At 40.9% G+C, this 21072-nt stretch overlaps 2 protein-coding genes across 3 annotated transcripts; both read right to left on the bottom strand.

Annotated features, from left to right (window-relative positions):
- Positions 1-35: 35 nt before the first annotated feature.
- ctsba (cathepsin Ba) lies at positions 36-7905 on the bottom strand. The gene is made up of 11 exons (XM_031846287.1): positions 7769-7905; positions 4601-4728; positions 4439-4524; positions 4082-4196; positions 3448-3563; positions 2834-2919; positions 2541-2687; positions 1828-1944; positions 1562-1690; positions 1076-1157; positions 36-805 (listed from the first exon to the last, which is right to left on the bottom strand). The coding sequence occupies exons 2-10, from the start codon at positions 4721-4723 to the stop codon at positions 1084-1086; spliced, it is 993 nt and encodes a 330-aa protein (XP_031702147.1). The 5' UTR covers positions 4724-4728; positions 7769-7905; the 3' UTR covers positions 36-805; positions 1076-1083.
- Positions 7906-8602: 697 nt separating this feature from the next.
- On the bottom strand, positions 8603-19998 carry xkr5b (XK related 5b). Of its 2 annotated transcripts, none has more exons than XM_031846835.1 (13): positions 19729-19998; positions 18487-18576; positions 18141-18246; positions 17714-17880; positions 16718-16851; positions 16500-16578; positions 16076-16245; positions 15590-15701; positions 15001-15168; positions 14723-14913; positions 14423-14485; positions 13973-14153; positions 8603-13632 (listed from the first exon to the last, which is right to left on the bottom strand). In XM_031846835.1, the coding sequence occupies exons 1-13, from the start codon at positions 19835-19837 to the stop codon at positions 12941-12943; spliced, it is 2262 nt and encodes a 753-aa protein (XP_031702695.1). In that variant the 5' UTR covers positions 19838-19998; the 3' UTR covers positions 8603-12940. The 2 variants fall into 2 exon arrangements, with proteins under 2 accessions (XP_031702695.1, XP_031702694.1); XM_031846834.1 differs by having other exon boundaries at positions 8604-13632; positions 14405-14485; positions 19729-19997.
- Positions 19999-21072: the final 1074 nt, after the last annotated feature.

Below are 21072 nucleotides of genomic sequence, written 5' to 3'. Positions count from 1 at the left end.
TACCAGCATCTGTATTCATGAGTAACAACACAACATTGAGAGCCTCATTGTTTTATTTATTTCAGAACAAAACAGTTATGCGCCGATATTTTGATTGATACAGGCAGACAATAAAAACATCCCATTATCAACCAAAATTTTTAAAAAGAAAGTTCAATTTCTCATCCGATACACAAAACTTAAAAACACTAACAGGCACCAATCACAATGGGTACATCCTAACATTATGGAGTGGCATTTGTGGCACTGAAAATGTTGAATGTTGAAATGTCAAATATGAAAAGCTGTGTTCATTAAAAATTGGACACTTTCGAAGAGTCTCTGTTGTATTGGAGTCTTGTAATTTCTCTCAGTCATGGGCTGTGTTGTCAGTGCCGAAAATGTGACGACATGGGGAACAAATACAGTTCTACAACAGTGACTATATGCTTCAAATCACCTGAGAAAAATGAAATGCACCTAACTGTTTTAAAAACCATTTCCCTCCTGTGCAACTTTGATTAACAATTGCTTTAAGAGATGAAGGAACAAGACCTTGCAACAGCTCATTCACAAAAAGACACATTCAATAAAACAATGCTGATTTGTGCTCAGGCACATATTCTATCTGCTAATAGATGAGGTGAAGGTTGCTCTAGAGTTTCTTCTGTCTGTTTGTCAAAAGAAAACCACATGCAATATGTGTGCAAGGTGATCAGAGGGCTTTATCTAAAAAAAGGACTAAAAGCTGTTAAAAGAGTTTGAGAGGAGGCATTCTGAGTGTGTCGCTCTCTCGTGGTTGAGTAATGACGCCGCAGCTCAAAACCTGCAAGAGAGAAACAGACAGTCAGCCACAGACCTGAAGCTACATGCATACGTTTATACTTTTGTTGAGGGTTTCACAAAGACAATAGCTTCTCAGACTTGAAATGGGAGCTACTGGGGTGGTACAGCTGCAGCTATGGGGCTTATACACAAATACAAAGCCGTGCATTCTCCAGTCAGGTTTATGACATTGTACCAGTGGCAGCGTTATACTGTAGAGGCACACAGTAAACAAACTTAATATTGCCCTTACATAGGTTTGTTGTCTTACCTTTGAATTTATTTGGGAATCCCCGCCACGATCTCAGACTCAATACCACAGTGATCCGATCCTCGCAGGATCTTAAAGAATCCTGAAGACCAGAAACAGACCACAGGGCAGTTACACACATTGGAAAAAATAAGAGATTTGACCCAACATGAGCAATTGTTATTTGTAAGTAACAAATATGGAGATATTGTACATGTGAGAACATAAGGTATGTGTATTTGTGTCTGATATTTAGAACGGCTGCCAGGTATAAGCATTTAGGAGCAGTGAGCAGTGAACTTGGGGTTCAGTGTCTCGCTGACAGAAGGAGCCGGGGATCAAACCGCTCACCCACTGAGCTACAGCCACCCGACTGTATTACACTGAAGGGATTCTGAATATTCCATTCCCTTCATAAATATAAACAGAAGGGCTACTGTTTATATACTATCGAGACTATCGGTGTATGGATGTTAGTTAATTTATGAAATACGCGTCTCTGCTCACCGTTATCACCCCAGTCAGTGTTCCAGGAGTTGGCACAGAGCCAGTAGGGAACACCATCCTCCTCTCCCCAGCCCAAGATCTTAATGGCATGACCACCCAACTCAGACCCAGACACATGCTGATACACACCTGGAAGAAGTCAAGGGACATCATTTTAAAGAATCAATGAGCGTTCACCCTGTTCTCAACAGGTTGCGAGTGTACAAGCACTCAGTATTGCGTGTGTTTGTACTACATTTGTCTGTTGGTGTTGCAGGTGTTCTTACCAGACTTGTACAGCGGAAAATCTTCATAGACGATAAAGGCTCCCTCTACTGGGCCATTCTTGCTTATCTCAGCCTGAATCTGCGTCTCATCTGACAGCACGCTGTACGACGATTTACCTGCAACACATTGTGAGTTAGGAACCTGTGCTGAGTGTGTGTGTGTGTGTGTGTGCAAACACAGCTGTATTCACCAAGACCAGGGTTAGGCTCATTTTAGGACATAAACATGCTGCTTGTAGGACATACAAGAGTGATTAATGGGACATGACCGGATCCATACAAAATATCTTTATAAAATATCTAATAAATACTATGCATGTGTAAGATTTCAGTCAGTTTAAATGTATACAAATAAATATAAGTTTTGACTATTGATTCTAGATTTAATACGACCTATTAATAAATTGTCTGAGTAACCAGAATTTCTTTCTTTACAAAAACATGTTTGTATTCATGCACTATGATCTTACATATTTCATGATAATAAATCATGCTTCAACTGAGTCCGTTTACTACTCAAATAATTTCCATTTTGTTTTTCATGCTGTATTCTTCAACAGAGCCACATCCAATAACATCCAAGCATTACAACAAGATGTATTGTAGAAACACCTTTTCAGAGCAATATACAGTTCAAATATTATTTCATATACTAAATCCTGGTGTGTGTGAAGAGACACAGAGCTATTGTTAGCATGCTTCTCTTTTCTTACCAAAGTGCTTGTCCACTTTGTAGCTGGGTGTGTATCCAGCTTCACACTGTGCGATGCACTTGGGTGTATCTCCACCCTCCCCAGAGCAGGAGGGTCTGCTGCCATTCACATGGTGTTCACAGGGGGGGATGGTGTAGGGCCGACAACCTGTACACACACACACACACACACACACACACACACACACACACACACACACGCAAAGATCAGGGTTGTACACACCACACACACACACACACACACACACACACGTACCACTGCGGGAGTCTCACACACACACACACAAAACTTACCAATGTGGGAGTCATAGAGACCGCCAGAGACCAGCCCCTCATTGGTCCAGAAGACCCAGGCAGCTGAAGGGTAGCCACCATTACAGCTAAATAGAGAAACGTTTGTTTTTTTAATCCACCTTTACAAAACAACCACTATGCACTCCCTGTCTCCAATTTCAAATGCTCACACTGTACAATATTCGGGAGGCACCTGCCTGACTTTTCATCAACCAATACAGATTCTGAATCCTACCTCTTGCAGTTGTACTGTTTCTGCTTTAAAATATGTATACCTCATCACCTGGAATCATCTTGCTGTCACGTTACATTGAGGCCACTGTGTGTCATGTGGATCACTGATGTCATGGCCTGATCCACTTACTAAAGGTCAGTTTTGGCGCAGATACTAATTCTGCGTATTGCATTCCTACACATTATCGGACTTCTATCTTCTCATCGGGTCATTGATGGAGAGCTTGTGTTGAGTTAATTCATTCTCTCCTCCCATTAAATACCCATCAATTCAAATCTCAAACCATTTGGTACGGATAAGGTATGGTCCACATAAAGCAGGTCACTGCAATCGTCTACTGGAGACATTTGAAGACCGTTCACACATTACTGCCTCTCACCCCATGCCACAGCTCTCGCAGCAGCTCAGCAGATCCTCGGAGGAGATCTCCACGCTGACCTTGGCATTGCTGTGGATACACACTCGGTCAGAGATGGCCTCTGCAGCGCCAAATGCCTGTGGGCAGAAAAACCAAGACATGACACAGACACACTAACACAGTTTGAGGGGAGTTTTTTGTTGTCCGAGTTGAGGGTTAAAAGAAAAAAAAAAGGTCTTGTTTGTCAGGACATTGTAATTATATATCACAGCACTATACAATAAGCTCACCATTCTGATGACAATCCATCCAAGGAGAAATCATTAACCCTCACAAACTTCCATCGTCTTGTTCATCACTAATTAACAAATTCTGCAAAGAAGGCAACAAGTACTAGCCAATCAGAGGCAGAGTAGGGCTGGTCTATGAGGAATGCGGGGGCAGAAAAATATTTAAATGACCATAAATGACGGGCCGTGTGACTGCCACTGGCTGTGAAAGAGGTCACTTGCCATGCAGATAAGAGGGCACCTCAACATTTAAAAAACCCCTCTCCTGTACACTTATTGCTGGTGTGCCATTAATTAAGATACGGCCCCAGAAAATCTGAATACAAAATACAAAACATATTAAATGAGTTGAGTTTTTATCTCACCCAGCAGGATCCACAGGAGCCCTGGTCTCTGATCTCCTTCAGAGTGGGACAATTGGGCCACTGCTCTCTGGAGTCAAAGTTTTTCGGCAGCTTCAGGTTTCCAGCATACTGAACCCTGCAGAGTAAAACAGTGTTATGGAGTCAAGTATTACTGTGCGCTACTACAGCAGGTGGGGGTGGGGGGGGGGGGGGCAGAGTTTTGGTCCATGACACTGAAACCACTGCTTGTGTTTGTACGTACAAATGTACACGGTGCATATATGTCCAGCATAGCAAATACTCACTCTCAATGATATGCAAGCATAATGAAATATTAATCTGAAATTTCGTTTCCTGTGTTTCCCGATCAAGACTCACATGATTGGCAGCTTAGGTCCCTTCAGCATCGTACCGCAGAGTCTCCTGATATAACTGTAGTCGACATTATGGAAGTTGTGACCAGCCTGCGAGAGAGGAGCGAGATTAAGTCAAATAGAACTAAGAAAGAAAATCAGAAACAACAAAACCCCCGAAACTCACCATCCAAGTAGTGTTGGCCTTATTGATGTAGTTGACCATCTCATTGGACAGTGGTTCGAGGCGGGGTCTGGCCAGGCTCACCGACAAGCTGGCAGCCAATAACAGAAAGGCTGAACGCCACATTTTGCCTGAAAGATACAGAATTAAGAGGACAAGTTTATTTGTTGAACAGATTACATATTGAACTATCTGACAGAGCTAACAGTGTTCATCAGATGGGGAAACCGCGGGGTGGGCACTACGCTTCTGCACCGCCGCCATATGAGAGCAGTGCAGAGCAGTGGTCGTGAGCTACCCAGTGAGGAACATTCACAAGCAAATTGTTGTTTGCTGCTATATCAATGCGCTGAATCCCTGCATTGCACCATTAACTGAAGCGACAGCAATGGCTCACAAAAAAAGACTACTGGAAAAACATCCGGTACTTAACCCCAGATGACTGTACATGAAGTAGTCTAGGGTGGAAATCTTATTGAAAACACAGAACAAAAGTGAGAGAGTGGCTGTATCGGTAGATTCATTAAGCAGTTTATAAAAGCTTTAATGTGGAGAAAGTCTTCCACTTGTAAATAAAAACAAGCCTGAGACAAAGCAATGACATGCCTGAACACACACTTCTGAAACTGGAGCCCTGAAACTCGGCTGATAAAAAGCATTCACAGTTGACTAGACGTTGAGACTCTGGTTGCAGCTACAAGTGGAACGTGCGTAAACAGAGAGCAGAGAAAACCTCTTATCCTCAGTCATGTTCTTCATGGACCTCTCAAGTGGTTAAACGCGCTGCATAAGCAGGCAGCACACGCACAGTAAGCAGTCCTGTGATTTTAACCATTACCCTGGATTCATATCTACATGACTTTTCAAAACTAGATGGGTTTAAGTTCCCACTTTAAAAAAGCACAAAGAATAATACGTCCTCCTCGTAGTTCCCCAAGTTGCAGAAAACACCCCCAACAAATTCAAATGTATGCACTCTTTCAGTTCTCAGTTCTCTCTCTCTCACTCAAATGGTACACGTGAGACCAGTTTAATCGGAGGTGAAATGCACTGGCGAGAGTGGATATCAGCTGCAGACATTAGAGCACATTAGAGATCATAATGTAGCCTATTAAATAGAGGATGGGTGGATTGTGCTCAGTATAAGCCGGATGCTCCAAGTCCAGCAAAATCAATACCAGTGAAGACGCTGTGCTTCTTTAGAATCAGTCTGTTGACAAACACAACTTTACATGGGCTTCTGCAGGAGCTTAGACTTGTACACAGTCAGTGCATGCAGTGGCACACGGCCACACAGGCCTGTCTTGTTAGGAAGCAGCGCACCCGTTTAGACACAACTATTTCTATTCCAGAGAAAGCAGAAGAGAATCCAATGAAAACACCTCAGGTGTGTCAGAGAGAGAGAGAGAGAGGGGGACAGAAACAATATGAATTCCATTGAAACTGGTTTTTATATCACATGGCTGAGGCCAATGAAGTATCATGAGCAAAAAGTACACAAGGGGACGTAACATCCAGAACATTCCCCTTTACAGGATGAGATCTCGACATACTCCAACCGCTTGTCTTCCTTTCTTTAAAACAGCTTATTAGAGAAGTGGTGGAACCACACACACAGAACACTGCCCTGTAGCTGAAACAATGATTCGGATGTAATTTTGGGGGAAATGAATCTTCAGATCTGCTGATCTGCCCAAAATCAGTCAAATGTCAGTTACTTTCAACACAGTTTTCACAGCAGCAAGACTCACAACGGCTACATTAACCTGCTGAGTCACAGTGTGGCCTTTCTTTGGCAGTATCTCAAAAATAAGGTGGGGGGGGGGGGGGTGGTGTGTGTGTGTGGCATCGTTTCCCCTTATGTGGGACGGTTAAGTTGAAGATGGAAATGGATGAGTCAGTGCCAAAGCCACCTACATCTGGGCTGATTCAGCCGGAGGAGACCTTCAAATTGTGTTCAGCTACTTTATTTTATTTTCATATTGTTTTTCACATCTAAACTAAACAGGACAATGCTGATGCATATTAGTATAGATCTCTTATTTCTTCTTATTACTTCTTATCTCTGAAGATAAACTACTGTAGGTAGCACAAAGCATTATTCTGTAATGTTCCTTCTCTTGTAAAATGAATTTCTGTGTCTCTAGGAGAAAGAATTGGATCAATGGTAAACATGCTGTAGTACAGAATGTCTTAAACATGTTACAACAGGTAAAACACACACGCGCACACACACACACACACACACACACACACACACACACGCGCACACACAGATCAACAAGTCACATAATCTGATAGATCTGGTTGGTTTGTTCTCCGTCTACTGAGTGAAACAACTTGTTTCCTTATTCCGGTCACAATGCTGAGGACCTGCTGACAGGAAGGGGGCCGATGCAGATTTACACAATAAAAAGGTCCATATCAGTTCTGTGGTTGGAAATGATTTTTTAACAGTCTGGGCTGGAAATGGTGCCATAATTATTAATAATAATAATAATAATAATAATAATAATAATACTATTATTAACACGGCATGTTCACAGCTGTGTTACCGGCATGTTCACAGCCGTGTTACCGACATGTTTACATCTGTGTTACCGGCATGTTTACATCTGTGTTACCGGCATGTTCACAGCCGTGTTACCGGCATGTTCACAGCTGTGTTACCGACATGTTTACATCTGTGTTACCGGCATGTTCACAGCCGTGTTACCGGCATGTTCACAGCTGTGTTACCGACATGTTTACATCTGTAAACAAGTCTCAGCCCCTCTCTTTTGTCTAGTTAAAGCAGAGGACAGAATGGCTGCCTCCAGCTCTCATAACAACCTAGTTTCACTTCCCATTTCCATGTTGCATCAATGTGCTTGAAGGTTCAGGATTAAGTTTCATGCTCATTTTAATAACTTCTGGTTTTAAGTTATTTTCTTAAAGTGTATATTTCACCTCTGACCATGAAGCCTAAAATATGTCAGGCAGCAACAACCACTATTTGAGCTTAAACTGCTTTTAGAGTATCAAATGAGTCACTCAGTGAATATACCGTTTAATGTATTCTCTTCTAGTTTAAGTAACTGAAACATATTTAGCTAAGCTAACGTTAGCTGTTGACAGCTAACTGTCAGTGTAAACAATCTTTAACTTAACTGATGCCTATAGATCGTTTACCTGGAGCTCGTTCGTCAGCTGTAGGTGAACTTCAAATCTTCAGCTCCTGGTTCTGTCTGTCTGTCTGTCTGTCTGTGGTCAACAAACCTGTGATTCAGAAACGCTCCTCCTCTTCATTTATCTATCGGACCACGTGAGCCGGTCACATGCATGCAGCTCATGTCACCGAAACCCCCAACCTCGCGCTTCCTTCTCTGTTCCCGTCTGTGGGTGTGTTGGTTTGTACGATCAGGGGCGTTTTCTCTACAGACACATGTTGATCGGAATCTAGATATAACCGGAAAAAAACACACGTGACGACGAGAGAGTTTGATGCAGTAGATGTGCACTACTTCCCGCTGACCGCTAGGTGGTGCTGAAACTCACCCTGTCGGACAACCTTCACCATCAATGCTCAAATATCTATTGAAAACAAAAATGTTTTGATTTTTTTGTATGGAAATTGTACAATCTATGTATTTGCTTTTATTATTTACTTCTCCCCCATTACTATTATTATTTTAACCTTTATTTTTCATTATTACCATTGAAATGGACGTTTGATATAATGGTGTATTTAATTCAATTCAATCCAATTTATTTTGTATAGCCCAAAATCACAAATCACAAATGCACCTCAGAAGGCTTTACAGTCTGTACACATGTGACATCCTCACATCAGAACAGGAAAAACGTAAATTTAACGGCAAGAAAAAAAGGAAGAAACCTTAAGGAGAGCAACAGACGAGGGATCCCTCTATCAGGATGGACAGAAGTGCAATATATGTCATGTGTACAGATTGAACAACATAATAGAGTTACAACACATTCAATGCATATGGCATAAATTATTCATATAATGAGAGCAGAATATTGATGGAAAAATTTCAACATTTGAGTGTAGCTGTCATGGATAGAAGAGACAGCAAACCTCCGGCACAGTTTCTACCAGTTGACAACATTGAAATGGAAACTGAGGAATCTGCATATCTCACTACAATTCTACAAAAGATCACTGATAACATAAAATCACATTCTAGGTGTGAATAGTTTGCTACTGTCAGTATAAAGTGCTTCATATTTGTTTCTGCGCTATAATGTCTTTCAAGTAACTCAACTCAGGCCCTAAGGTCACTTGTTATTTATCTGATTGGGACATCTGCTAAAAGGAAGTTCTAATAATATTTTCTGACATAAAGTAATGACTAGAGATCATGACATGAAGCATAATGCTCAGGACCTTTTTCACGATGCTTGCCAGTAATGTATGTGTATGTTGGTATTTTACCACATTTAGTTTAGCTGTGACCTTTTTTTTAGAAATAACTTGTGATTTGTAACTGATGGTGACAACAACTTTTTTTTGGGTGTTCAAGCTGTATCTCGCTGTGGATCACTGACCACAGAGAACATACTGATCGTTCGGCAGCTTTCTCTTCCTTTTATGTGTCTGTCATCTGACTTTCAAAATGATGAATAGGGAAAAATACTGTAAGAACAGCACACAAACTGTATTCATTGTTTTACCAAGAAAGTTGCATAAGAGCAAATCCTCATTTTGAAGTATGAGGGACCAACAACACTTTCTTATTTAACCAGGCAAACTAACCAAAATCACATTCTTGTTTCAATTAAATTAAACTATTATTTAACTTAATGAAGTGGACTGTGTGGCATTTGGTTTGTGGAAATGTGCATATAAAACATCCCTGCTTGGTAATATTGCGATATATACTACATTACTCTGTTGTCTGCCTTCTCTATTCTGCATAAATCCCTTTTTGTTTGTATATTTATATAGTTTTACTAATATTGCACATATAGGTTTAAAGCTTATAAACTTTAATTATTTTTAGTTTGTGATTAACATTTGTGTGGTTTTTTTCTTTTTCCTATTGTGAGTGTATTTGTTGCTCTGGGTGGTGAGCTGCTGAATACATTTTCCTTGCAGCGATGAATAAAGTTGTATTGGATTGATTGAATTAAAGCACAATATCAACCATGATAATAATAATAATAATAGCATTAAGGTGATTTCTGCTTTATTACATGATCTTGTTTCAAGATTAGAACCTTCAATATTACCAGCTAGCATTATGCTAGCGGGTAACATGCTAGCTATTTAATATTGAAATTGGTAATAAGCCCCAGAACCCCCATCCAGCCCTGTGATAATGTAAACAACATTATGTTCATTTCAATGGAGAACTAGCCTAAATTGAATATACTCAATTTACAGTGTATTTATTACTGTATCGTTTACACTGTTATTATACATTTCCATTTGTCTAAAGCGCACAACAATGTTAAAAGACAACTGACTGTAAATGAATAAGGATGATCAATACAACACAACACTGCGCTCTGATCTTTGATCATGACTAATGATTTTATTTTGTCACATTAATAGCACAGTAATTGACTCACTATCACCAACCACAGTTGCTCTGTGGAGATCCTTGCAGAGACAAGGTGATGCATGTTGATAAATGGAGGCCGTCTTGACTAAGTGACGTTACACTCGATCAGCAAACTAATGTCTGTCTCTCAATGAAAACTCAATGAAATCTCTCTAAACAATTCCACATGAGAAACCTCCGCACAAAACCTTGACTACTGCACCGTAGCTGTTCACACATTTCATAACAGTAAATGTGACCAGATAAAGAAAAGGAAATACAAAAGTGAAGATTATCAGGTACACAAAGCAAAGCATATTGTTCTACACACCTATTAAGACAAGCATGGCAGCTGAAACTGTCTCTCTACGAGGCAAAGCGCTGATTCATGATGATCAAGAAGCCAAGGCATCGTTTGCAGTCTAAAGCGTGTGCTTAGATGTTTTCTAATCAGTGCACTCATATACATTTCATTAGCTGGCTTTTTGCTTTTGCGTTCACATACATTCTAGCACGTGTGTTTACTATTGTAATGTGTGAGTAGTTACAGTGAGTTTTCTTTCTCTGAAGGAATAGATACAATTCTCTGGATGAACGAGTAACATGCAGTGACTCTTGACTTTATCTATCAGCTGGTATGTGGAGAACAGTTTGACACAGTTTGATGGAGCATGTTTTTCTCTGTACTTTGTTCCATAAACCCCGATTTATATTCTCAAAAAGCTGAATGTGTTTTATCACCAAACATTTAACTGGACGTTTCAGACATAGACCTGACTTTATACGTATATTTCTTTAGAAAGAAAGAAAGTAAAATAACATAGCATAGACAAATAAACATGGAAGACTGGTATTGTTAATGCTATGATTACAATCAGATTTCACGTAATGAAATAAATAATATTCATAATATTTCATAATACTGGCATTGACCAAACTCATAGCAGCACATTATACCCGGGATTTACCTTTATGCAACATTTCTGTTATGGTTTCCCTCCTTCTGGTATAGGAAAAACGTTTCATACAGTTAAACAAAAGAGTTTTCAGTCGTACAGTAAGCAATTACATGTTCTCACTGAGACATAAGAAGATAATAAAATTAGTTTTGTCACTTGGATTTTCAGTTTTGCTGAGGTAGGAGGTTCAACTAAAGAATAGGTGGAAGGACGAAGCATATTTGTGAGTATGGCAGGTTTTACAAGACAATACCAAAGACATTTTAAGTTATTAACTATTCATATGAGACTATGTCCAAATTAGATTGTGCGCTCCTCAATAAAACCAACGTGAGTAAACGCCAACAATCCAGAATAATGCTAATGCTAATTATTAGAGTAGCAGACAAGAATGGCAAATTTAACAATCACTTTTGGGAACACACAAATTTAAAAATTAAATATGATGTTCAGAGGTGTTCAAAGTTACCTCCTCTCTGTTAGAGACAAGAACAGACACTCAGTTATGTCCAGCGCAATTTCTCTATTTGCTGTATTTCATCTTTTCTGCGTCACTAAAATGACCCGTTTAATTTAGTCCCTTATATGCAATTTCTTGGAAAGGGCCAAATGGGGTAAATGTCTAAAATTATAGAAACATTGTTACTTATTTAGCGATGTAAAGCATTTCTGCAGGTCATAGTTAAAATGTATATCTGATCATTAAAGTAGACAAATGAAATGAAATGCTTGTAACAATAGAAACATCTTCTGATCTTCCTTGACATATTCTCATGTTATAATCATAGTGTAGTCTAAAGATTATCATGCTACTTTAGCTGCACCTTTTTTGCCGTTTGTCATTTGCTTATGTGATAGTTTCTTGAAAATAGACATCAACTAAAATCTGACTATTTTACAGATTGTAAATAGGAGCTCTGTTTCTTTGTACGTGTCAGTAATGTTTGTAATGTAATGTGACACCTGGAGGCGATGTTCAACCTTATCTAAAGGTTTTGTAAAAATAAAAGAATAATACGCTTTTGCAAGCCTAATAACATCAATGCATGCTTGTACTTGCATTAAGTCTTCATTATTTATACATTTCAGTGTGTTAGTTGTTTGTAAACTGGTTTAATTACCCGGTTGATTTTGACAATTCTTCGCCTTGATTCACATGATTGTTAACGCTTTGTGATTCAATCACAGCTCACGATTTCAATCGGTTTTCTGTGGTTAGTTTTGTTTAGGGTTAATCTGAACGAATGGAAGTGATGCACCAGATTCATTAGCACCTGTGAATTTGTAACTGTGTTTTCTTTAGATGAGTAACCAAGATGCAATCTTCTGTAAATATTGATCTATAGTGTATAGAGTTTTTTTTTAATCAGACAGTTGTAAAGAATTGAAAAAATCCTCCCTGTCCCCCTATTTAGACTGATCGATTCCCCGGTACATGTACGTACAAGTTTGTCACTTCTAACTCCTCTGGTGACCCATCTGTGACTTTCTTACCATACACACTGCTAAATGAGTTGATAAGAATGAACAGCAAGGTCAGAAATGATTAAGGATTGGGCCAATGCCCCTGCAGTGGTTGGCGAGTGTGCTACCTATGCTTCCTAAGTTTCTGCAAATGTAACCCTTGTATCTGCATGTCAGGGAAAAACTAAAATATTAATTTAAGTTGTGTCTCCTTCCATGACTGATTCAACTGAGCTGAAAGGGCCCATTATCTCCCCACCAAGCCTTCCCCAAATTAGTTAATACATTGATTCACATAAATCCTTAACCGCTAAACTAAAAAAGACATCACTGGCCACCCAGTTGTTCTTCCCCTTTACCCCCCATCCTCCTTATACCATCCTCTCTCTGCTGTCCACAAGCTGGACTATCTGTTTGCGAGCGTGGGAGATGACTGGAGTGAGTGGAATGATTTGAGTACCGGGTGTGGTAGCACCAGGAGTAGAAGCACCAAGAGTGTAAGCACCAGGAGTTGAAGCAACGGGTGTGGATGCATCAGGAGTTGAAGCAGCAGATGTTGAAGCTCCAGGCGTAGAAGCAGCAGAGGTCGACGCACCAGGGGTCCCACCTGGAGTGGGGCCTGGTGTTGTACCAGGAGTGGCAGGGGTGATGACAATAGGGGACGGACCTGGACTTTCTGACCTAGCTCGAGGCTCCAGGCGTGGGGTGGATGTGATAAAGCGAGCCTCTCTGATCCGGTAGGGACTTCTGTAGGTGGAGATAGGCGACAACTCGGAGCCCCAGCCAAGATAGCTCCCACTGGAGGGAGAATGTGCATCCGCGCTGAAGTAAAGTGTAGTGCTGGACTCTCCAGGGAGTGAGGGTTTTTTCTCCGGGGAACCAATCACGAGAGGGGAACGCCGTTCAGGTGACCAGACGGGAGTCTTGATGTCCAGGGAACATACGGAGGATGAGGCTTCGGTCAGGGACAGAGCGCTGCTATCGATGTGGGGGAGGCTGTCTGGTTGCAGGGGAGATGAAGGTGTTGGTGAGCAGTAAGCAGCACTCTGAAATTCATCATCCCCTTTGAAAATAAAATGAAAAGGTAAAGTGTGTTTAAAACAGAACACATCTCCTATAGGCAATACCATCCTTGAGGTACTACTACAAAGGATTTGTATTATAAAATTCAAGGGCAAAAAATAAATGAGCTTGAATGCTTACCAATAAGCCACACTTAGTTTCCTTTAGCAAAGATTGAATGTATCAACATCTATGCCACTCGTAGTAACATTTCATAGTTAAGATTAAAAGATGAGTTAAAGTAGTAAGGGTAGGTATTAACATTGTAACAAAGCACTTCCATGGTCACTGAGATTTGAGTGTGTGCACCAGCAGGGTTCAGTGTTTATCAGGAATCCAACCTTTTTCTGATGGTGGGGCGCTGGACACATCTTCTGCGCTCTCTTCAAAAATGACCTCGTGGACCGGGATGATCTCTGGAAAAGTTTTCATATCCTGGATTGTTGTGGGTGGAGCTTTTCTAACTGGTCTGGCTATGACACAGGAGGGAGCTGGCTTTGGTGGCTGGACCACCTCTCTCGCCTGGGGACGAGACAGACAGCTGAGCCTCAGACGGCAGAAAGACAAACTAAAACTTAAGTAATCATATTAGCGTCTTTTTAAAAATAGTCTTATGGCAAAAAGTTTTTGTTTGTAGAACAATGTGCCAAACGCTGTGAAAATGTGTGCAGTCTATGTGTTGCTTTTAGCTCATCTGTCTCCATTTCAAAATCCTACACATAGTGGCTTCAAGTATACATCTACTGTTGTCCTAGTTCATATAAAGATCTTGCCTGTGGAGCCTGGGTCACCTGTGGTGGAGCTGGTTGAGGAGCAGGTAGTAAGATCTGGGTAACCTGCTGAATAAGGGGACCCTGACAAATCACAGCATAAATAAGAAGGAGAAACCCTTTTAAATATATATAATAACATCACACTTTAGGCTGCATGCAAGGAAAGACAGGTTTAGCAAGTATACATTCAATCTCTCTCCTGAAACTAATAGTAATGCAACCACTCCTTTTTTTTAAAAGATCAAGTTGCAGGAAGTCTCACTACTAAAACCAATAGCTCTTCTAAGCAGGACATTCAACAACAAGAATGCAACAAACCCGAGGAACATGAGGTTCATCAGGGGAGTGAACTTCTTCAGACAGACCCATCAGTCCGGCCAGTCCCCCCTCACCATATGCCGACCAGATGTTTGTTACATCCCCCGTCTTCATGGCCAAGCGAATCAGCAGCCAGTGGTGATGTTTCCATCCCTCCCATTGGATAGGGAGATCCATGAGGGTCCCACCTCCTGATAAGAGTAACAACCAAAGTCTTTATGATGAACAGAAAGACAGACAGATAGACAGACAGATAGACAGACAGATCTTTAACAAACCGGACAGTGTTGCATGGTGATAGAAAGTGGATGTAACTTTCTCCTCCAATGACAGTGTTGATCCACGCTCTGTGCAGGCGCCACTTATCCCCCTGTGGCGAATACTCTGGAAAATCTCAAAGGACTTAGGGTGGAGGAAACGATAGTACAGCACCAACGCTATCACTCCTAGAGAGAGAGAGGGACAAGTAAATAGAAAAACAGGGAGGGCTTTTAATGGAGGCGTGCAAGAGTGTGTCCAAGTTATTAGAACTCTAAAGAAAAGAACAGTTTTTAGCTATTTAGCATTGGATGGGCTTATTACAGTCCTGTTACAGCCACAGACATTTGATTTATTGATCAGGTTGATTTGTTAAAATTATCTTTACATCCTGTCAGGATGTAAAAAGAATTTCAACAAACATAGCAACAAATGTTTCTTAAATACATTACTAACCATAGCTTTAACATCAGCATGTTCGCATCATCAGTGTGAGCATGTTAACAAGCCCACATTAGCCTGTAGCTCAAAGCCCAGCTGTGTACAGCCTCGCAGAGCTGCTAAGCATGTCTGTCGACTCTTGTCATACAGAGTAGTTGTGTGTCTCACCAATGAGGAAGCTAGAGAAGACTGCAGCTGGGATTCCCACAGTGTCCCAGGACACCATTGTAAACAACCACGAGGAGGCCAGAAGAAGAAAAGCGTTCTCTAAGAACATGGCCTGAAGAGGAATGAACAGAAAGAGAGGAAGGTGGTTCAATTATTCCACATCACATTTAACTTTTGCCGTTTTTTATTCAGCTTATCTGACTGTTATTCAACTGATGTGTTTGAGACACTTTCATGCAATATACATGTTTTCAGCACTTGGACTGGCTCATAAATTAACTCATGGCTGTAATGTGACTCATAGTTTCTCAAATTTACATTTTCTAAAATAAAATTAATTTGCAGATTGGGATTTTTCTCCAATGAAATTCAAAGGATAGACTGTATTTATATTAAATCATAATTTTTAGTTTTTTCCAAAATAATGTTTTCTTTTAAAGTCTTAAATGTTGCATGAACAGACCACAAACACACACACACACATACCAGGTAGAACCCAGCCATGCGGTATCTGGATTGACCGTACTTCACATTGAGGAAAAAGAAGATGTGAATGGCTCCCAGAACAAAGTTGAAGAGTCTCCATCGACTAGTTGAACGTATGATGTCGGTCTGCTGTGACACCATCCAGAAAGTTGTACCCAGCCAGTGCACACCTGACACACACACACACACACACACACAACCAATAAAATATTAAACTATCAATATATAAACACACTGTTACAGACAACCTGAGCAGATGAGGTGAACCACAACAGGGTGTCCCCACTCACCTAACAATAATTAGATGTCTTTTGCTGAAAAAAAACCCCACACCACCCACATCCTTCCCCAGCAGAATATTAAATGTTTGTCAGGTTAAAAAAATATGAGGTTGGGGATGAAGACTAGGCCCTACCAGACTTACCAATGACTCCCAGGGTCCACTGTTTGAAGATACGTGTGAAGAGCATGAGAACAGCAAATCGAGATCCCAACATACTGACCTGCAGACAGAGAAAATATGCCTGTCACACAAACAAATCCCAACATGTTCATATAAATATGCCACCCATTAAATTGAGACCGTTACATTGAGTGTGTATGTGAATATTGGCTGTTGGAAGGTTGTGTAAATATGCCCACCCTCCACAGAAGTCGACAGAGAATGGCAGCGGGGGTCATTTGTATGTGTCCTGGTCTGATGAGTGAACAGGCTCTGGCGTAGAGGACCAAGGCCCAGGCCAGAGATAACAAACACACCACGAAGCACAGTGAGGCTGGAAGGCAGAGGAGGGAGGAAGAAGGCGGAGAGGAGAAGAAATGTGAGTACTTTGATACATTGTAATGCTATACTGTCCATCAGATGAAAGTCTGCTGCATACAAACACTGGAAATAGATGGTAGAGAAATTGGTTCAATTTAAAGCTGAACTACTTTTTGGCCACTTGCAGGCAACAGAACAATCTGAAAACAAAACATCTGACTTATTATTGCCTATAAAGTTGTTATGTATGGCAAACATGTAACACAAAAATATTGTGTTATTTGATTTCCTCCATAACGCACAGCCTTAACATTAGCATTCATTAGGAGCCATGTTTCTGGTCACCGGACAAATGTGAGTGCAATATTCACTCTGTTTCAGCTCCGTTTTAGTCTCTATCACCTCCTGAGGGAAATATCTGGCATTATGTTCCTCAGATAGTCGTTCACTTTATCTGGTGTGTGAGGACCACAACGGGACAATAAAAGTGAACAATTAGCTGAAACTCTCTACAGACTCTGTAAGGTTTAGGGGAGCCGCAGGTTTAGGTAACAATTCTCTGTACGTTCATCACTACGAGCAACCCCTTTCACATTGTGTTCACATTGTTCTTTTAGAAATAATAATATCAATTATATCTGCTTTAAATATATTTTGTTATCATTAGGTTATGCAGGTCTCTCATGGAGCTGTCTGCAACTATGGTCTATTGGGCCACAGTTTATTATTATTATCTGTTTGAGTTACCCTTAAATGAAAATGTAGAAACACACACTGTACATACTTTCACTAGCCATAAACACAACATTATACATGCTACTTTAGACCTTATCACCCTTGCACACATGCTTTCTACATCTATACAGAGTCTGTACCTGGAGATTTGATTCCTATATCAGTGCAGATGAGCACGTAGGTCTGCAGCAGCGTCTGAGGGAGGGTGACCACCAAGGCCTCAAACAGACGTAAGGCAGATGCATCCGCCTGCTGCATGATCTCACAGTACACTTCCGCGTCTGGCAGACACATGCACTCCCACAGCCTGTGGAGGCCAGAGATGGTTGAGGGTAAAAGAAACAGATAGAAAAAGGAAATGCTCACATACACATCAGTATATACATCATTATCATCATAACCATCAGAATCAGACATAGACAAATGTTAAGTTTGTCTAAATATCATTTTAAACTGTCCTTGTTTAATTCATTTTCAAGATAGCACCGGCATTATTGTTAATTTACACACACACGCACACACACACACACACACACATAAAGATGCACATGCACGAGGTTGGGCCACCTTTTGAAGATACCCAGGTGCAGTATGTGCGTCCAGGTGAGAGAATTCCTGCGGATGCGTCCATCTGACAGGTACCACAGATAACTGAGCCACTGAGGACCCCAACCTTTGAAACATAGAATGAAACAAATATTAATAAAATATGTATCTGTCATCAATTCATCCAACATCCATCCATCTACCTATTACCAACCCTCCATACACTGTCTGGTCTATTACTTCTACGTTCACAATCAATGACATATCATACTGGTAAGCAGAATCTAACATCTCTTGTTATTCTATCTGTTCTCTATTTCTGTTGTAAACATAGATTGGCATGCTGTTGTTGTTGTTGTTATCTCACCTGGCAGCAGGAACAGCGCAGTGAAGCCAGCAAGATGGGCATAGCAGTAATTGTGACCCACCCACAGATAGTACACAAAGCAATAGATCACTGGGGAGAGAGGGGAGGGAAAACACATGTATACTCAGTCCAAAAACACAAAGAAAGGCTTATGGTAAATCACAAAGTGCATATTTGGACAAACCTCACCTGCACACATAATTGCAGGACCATAAAACAGATGAGATTCACAATCTCTTATCTCATCTCTTACTGTATTATTGTAACTTATTATTTAAACTTAGAACCATGTGTGTAATTGTCAATAACAAACTGGCAGTTTTTTGTATAATGCGGCTTTTGTTGCAGTGCTCAGCATAGCAAGTGTTTACAGTAGCAAAACAACATTTAATCTGTCTGTCAGATCATAGAGCTTTGTATTTTATGAGTGCCGACTCGTTTATATATGACCTCTAATAACCTGTAACCCATCAAAGGTGTATTTATAAGAAAGTGCTGTATCTGATCCCACATACAGACTCCTCTCCACATCACACTGGCCTGGCTGAGCTCTGCAGCTCTGAATGCCTCTGTAATCTGAACCGTTTTAGATGCCAAGCAGGCGGGCCGTCCGGGCAGACTAGGCCCCATCATGGGGTACGCCCATCCCCTCGTCCATTCATGTACCTCCACAAAAAAAGGGCGCTGAAATATGACAACATGGCCCCGCTTTGTTTTTATTGAGGAGAGATCTAGAAGCTGAAATGACACCGCCCTTTAACTCTGGAAAACTCCGGCATGAGTCTGCAGTTTTGCTGCATAGGCTGCGAGGTCATAACATGCAGCGTATAAAAAAAGGGGAGAGGCGCACTGGTGCTGACTGCAGACTCTGGCTCCATTATTAATGACAACAAGAGACGGCCACTAACGTGAAAACAAACGTCCAACTTTGTATGTTGGATTTTTACAGTAAATAGAACAACATGCCATCCCAAATTCTCTGTCTCATCCACAATATGCGAGCATCTCTCTCAGCTGTAGCCGTCACATGGCCAAAAAGGCACGCACGCGCACGCGCACGCCAATAAAGTCAAATAAAACACAACAGGGTTGCGTGTGGGCACATGTCACCAAATTACAATTAACCAGCACACTGCAAATTATACTGCACTCGGTATTATTAATTGTGCGCAGGGCGTGTGTAATACGTGTGTGTGTGTGTGTGTTTCATGAGCGGGCGTGTATGTCCCAGGTAAGACTCACGCGCCGTCCTCTCTGCAATGATGAGAAATGCGGTAAAGGCGAAGACGCAAACTTGGCAGCACGGAATGCAGGCGCCTCCGTGGCTCGGAGTCGCTGAGTAGTCTCTCATTGCGGATTGAGAACCTGAACTCTCAGATTTACGGAGATGACGGCGTGTCAGTCTGTTGAAGGCCGGTTCTGGTCCCGGTCGGGAGTCGGTCCGGCAACAGCAGCCTGTTCTCTCCGCTGCGTGTCCCAACGTCACCGCCCGTCCCGTTAAAGAGATAGCAAGCACTGGTGGTGGAGGGAGGACAGAGCCAGACAAGGCTGTATTGTTTACATTAATTCAATATTATCAGCTTGGTCATAGCTACTTACACGTACTTATGACTCACACCACAGTGTGGTTTGTATTAGTGTCTTATTACAGTAATCATGGATATTCTGGGCTATATTGATGAAGCCACACCCTGTACATGTAGAAGAACAAAATGGGCCAAAATACGACTTTCACTTAATTAAAGTAATAGGAAATATATTTTATTAAGATGCTCACAAGTATGAATTAGAGAGACTATAAACTCAATTTAGGACCAAAAATAAATCTCCATATTAGACATGAAAAGCAATCATTGCTTTTTCATGAATCTAAATCAATTTGTCTACAATCTGTCATTTTATTTAGTGGACATGTCACCTTGTTAACATTATAGGGCAGGGGGAACATGTTTTCTGCACTCTGCAGAACTGTGCTGAACTATACGTAAAACCCTGAAGATTAAAGTGACTAAACTGATTTTTGAAGGAAAATATGGGAGTTCATAGATTAAAAAAATAAAGCAACAGTGCTGAGCTTTCACTTATTCTTGATGAGGAATTACTGACAACAGTGTGGATGATGGCGGTGCATATGATGATTTATTTTGGTTTAATTAATGACTGAGTCAGAGCAGCCATATCCATATATCATATATGCTACTGAGCCTCACAAATATTAGTATGACTTCACATTATTGCTTTTATTTTGTATTCACTTGTTCATTGAGTCATTTTAATTGTAATTATGTGATTGCAATTTATTTATGACTTTTTTTTGACTATGCTCTTTTCCATTTGGGATTTACCATTTGGCTTTTCAAGCTCTTTTTATATACTGAGCTGTGGCTGGAGGGGCACATTATGAACACCAGGGGGAGTCTGACTCCAATAATTCTCACAGAATAAAAATGATAGGGGTCTTTGTCCATTACCCCAAACATGGCTGGCCTTGTGTCCAACCAACACAAATGGTCATGTTCGTGTGTGGAAAGGTGAGCACTCTTAACTGTGACTGGTTGGTAAGGGCATCTGCATTGTGTTGATATT

Source organism: Anarrhichthys ocellatus, unplaced genomic scaffold (genome assembly GCF_004355925.1).
Source record: "Anarrhichthys ocellatus isolate YVR2014 unplaced genomic scaffold, GSC_Weel_1.0 scaffold6, whole genome shotgun sequence".
Classification (NCBI taxonomy): domain Eukaryota; kingdom Metazoa; phylum Chordata; class Actinopteri; order Perciformes; family Anarhichadidae; genus Anarrhichthys; species Anarrhichthys ocellatus.
This window is presented reverse-complemented; position numbering and strand designations above follow the sequence as displayed.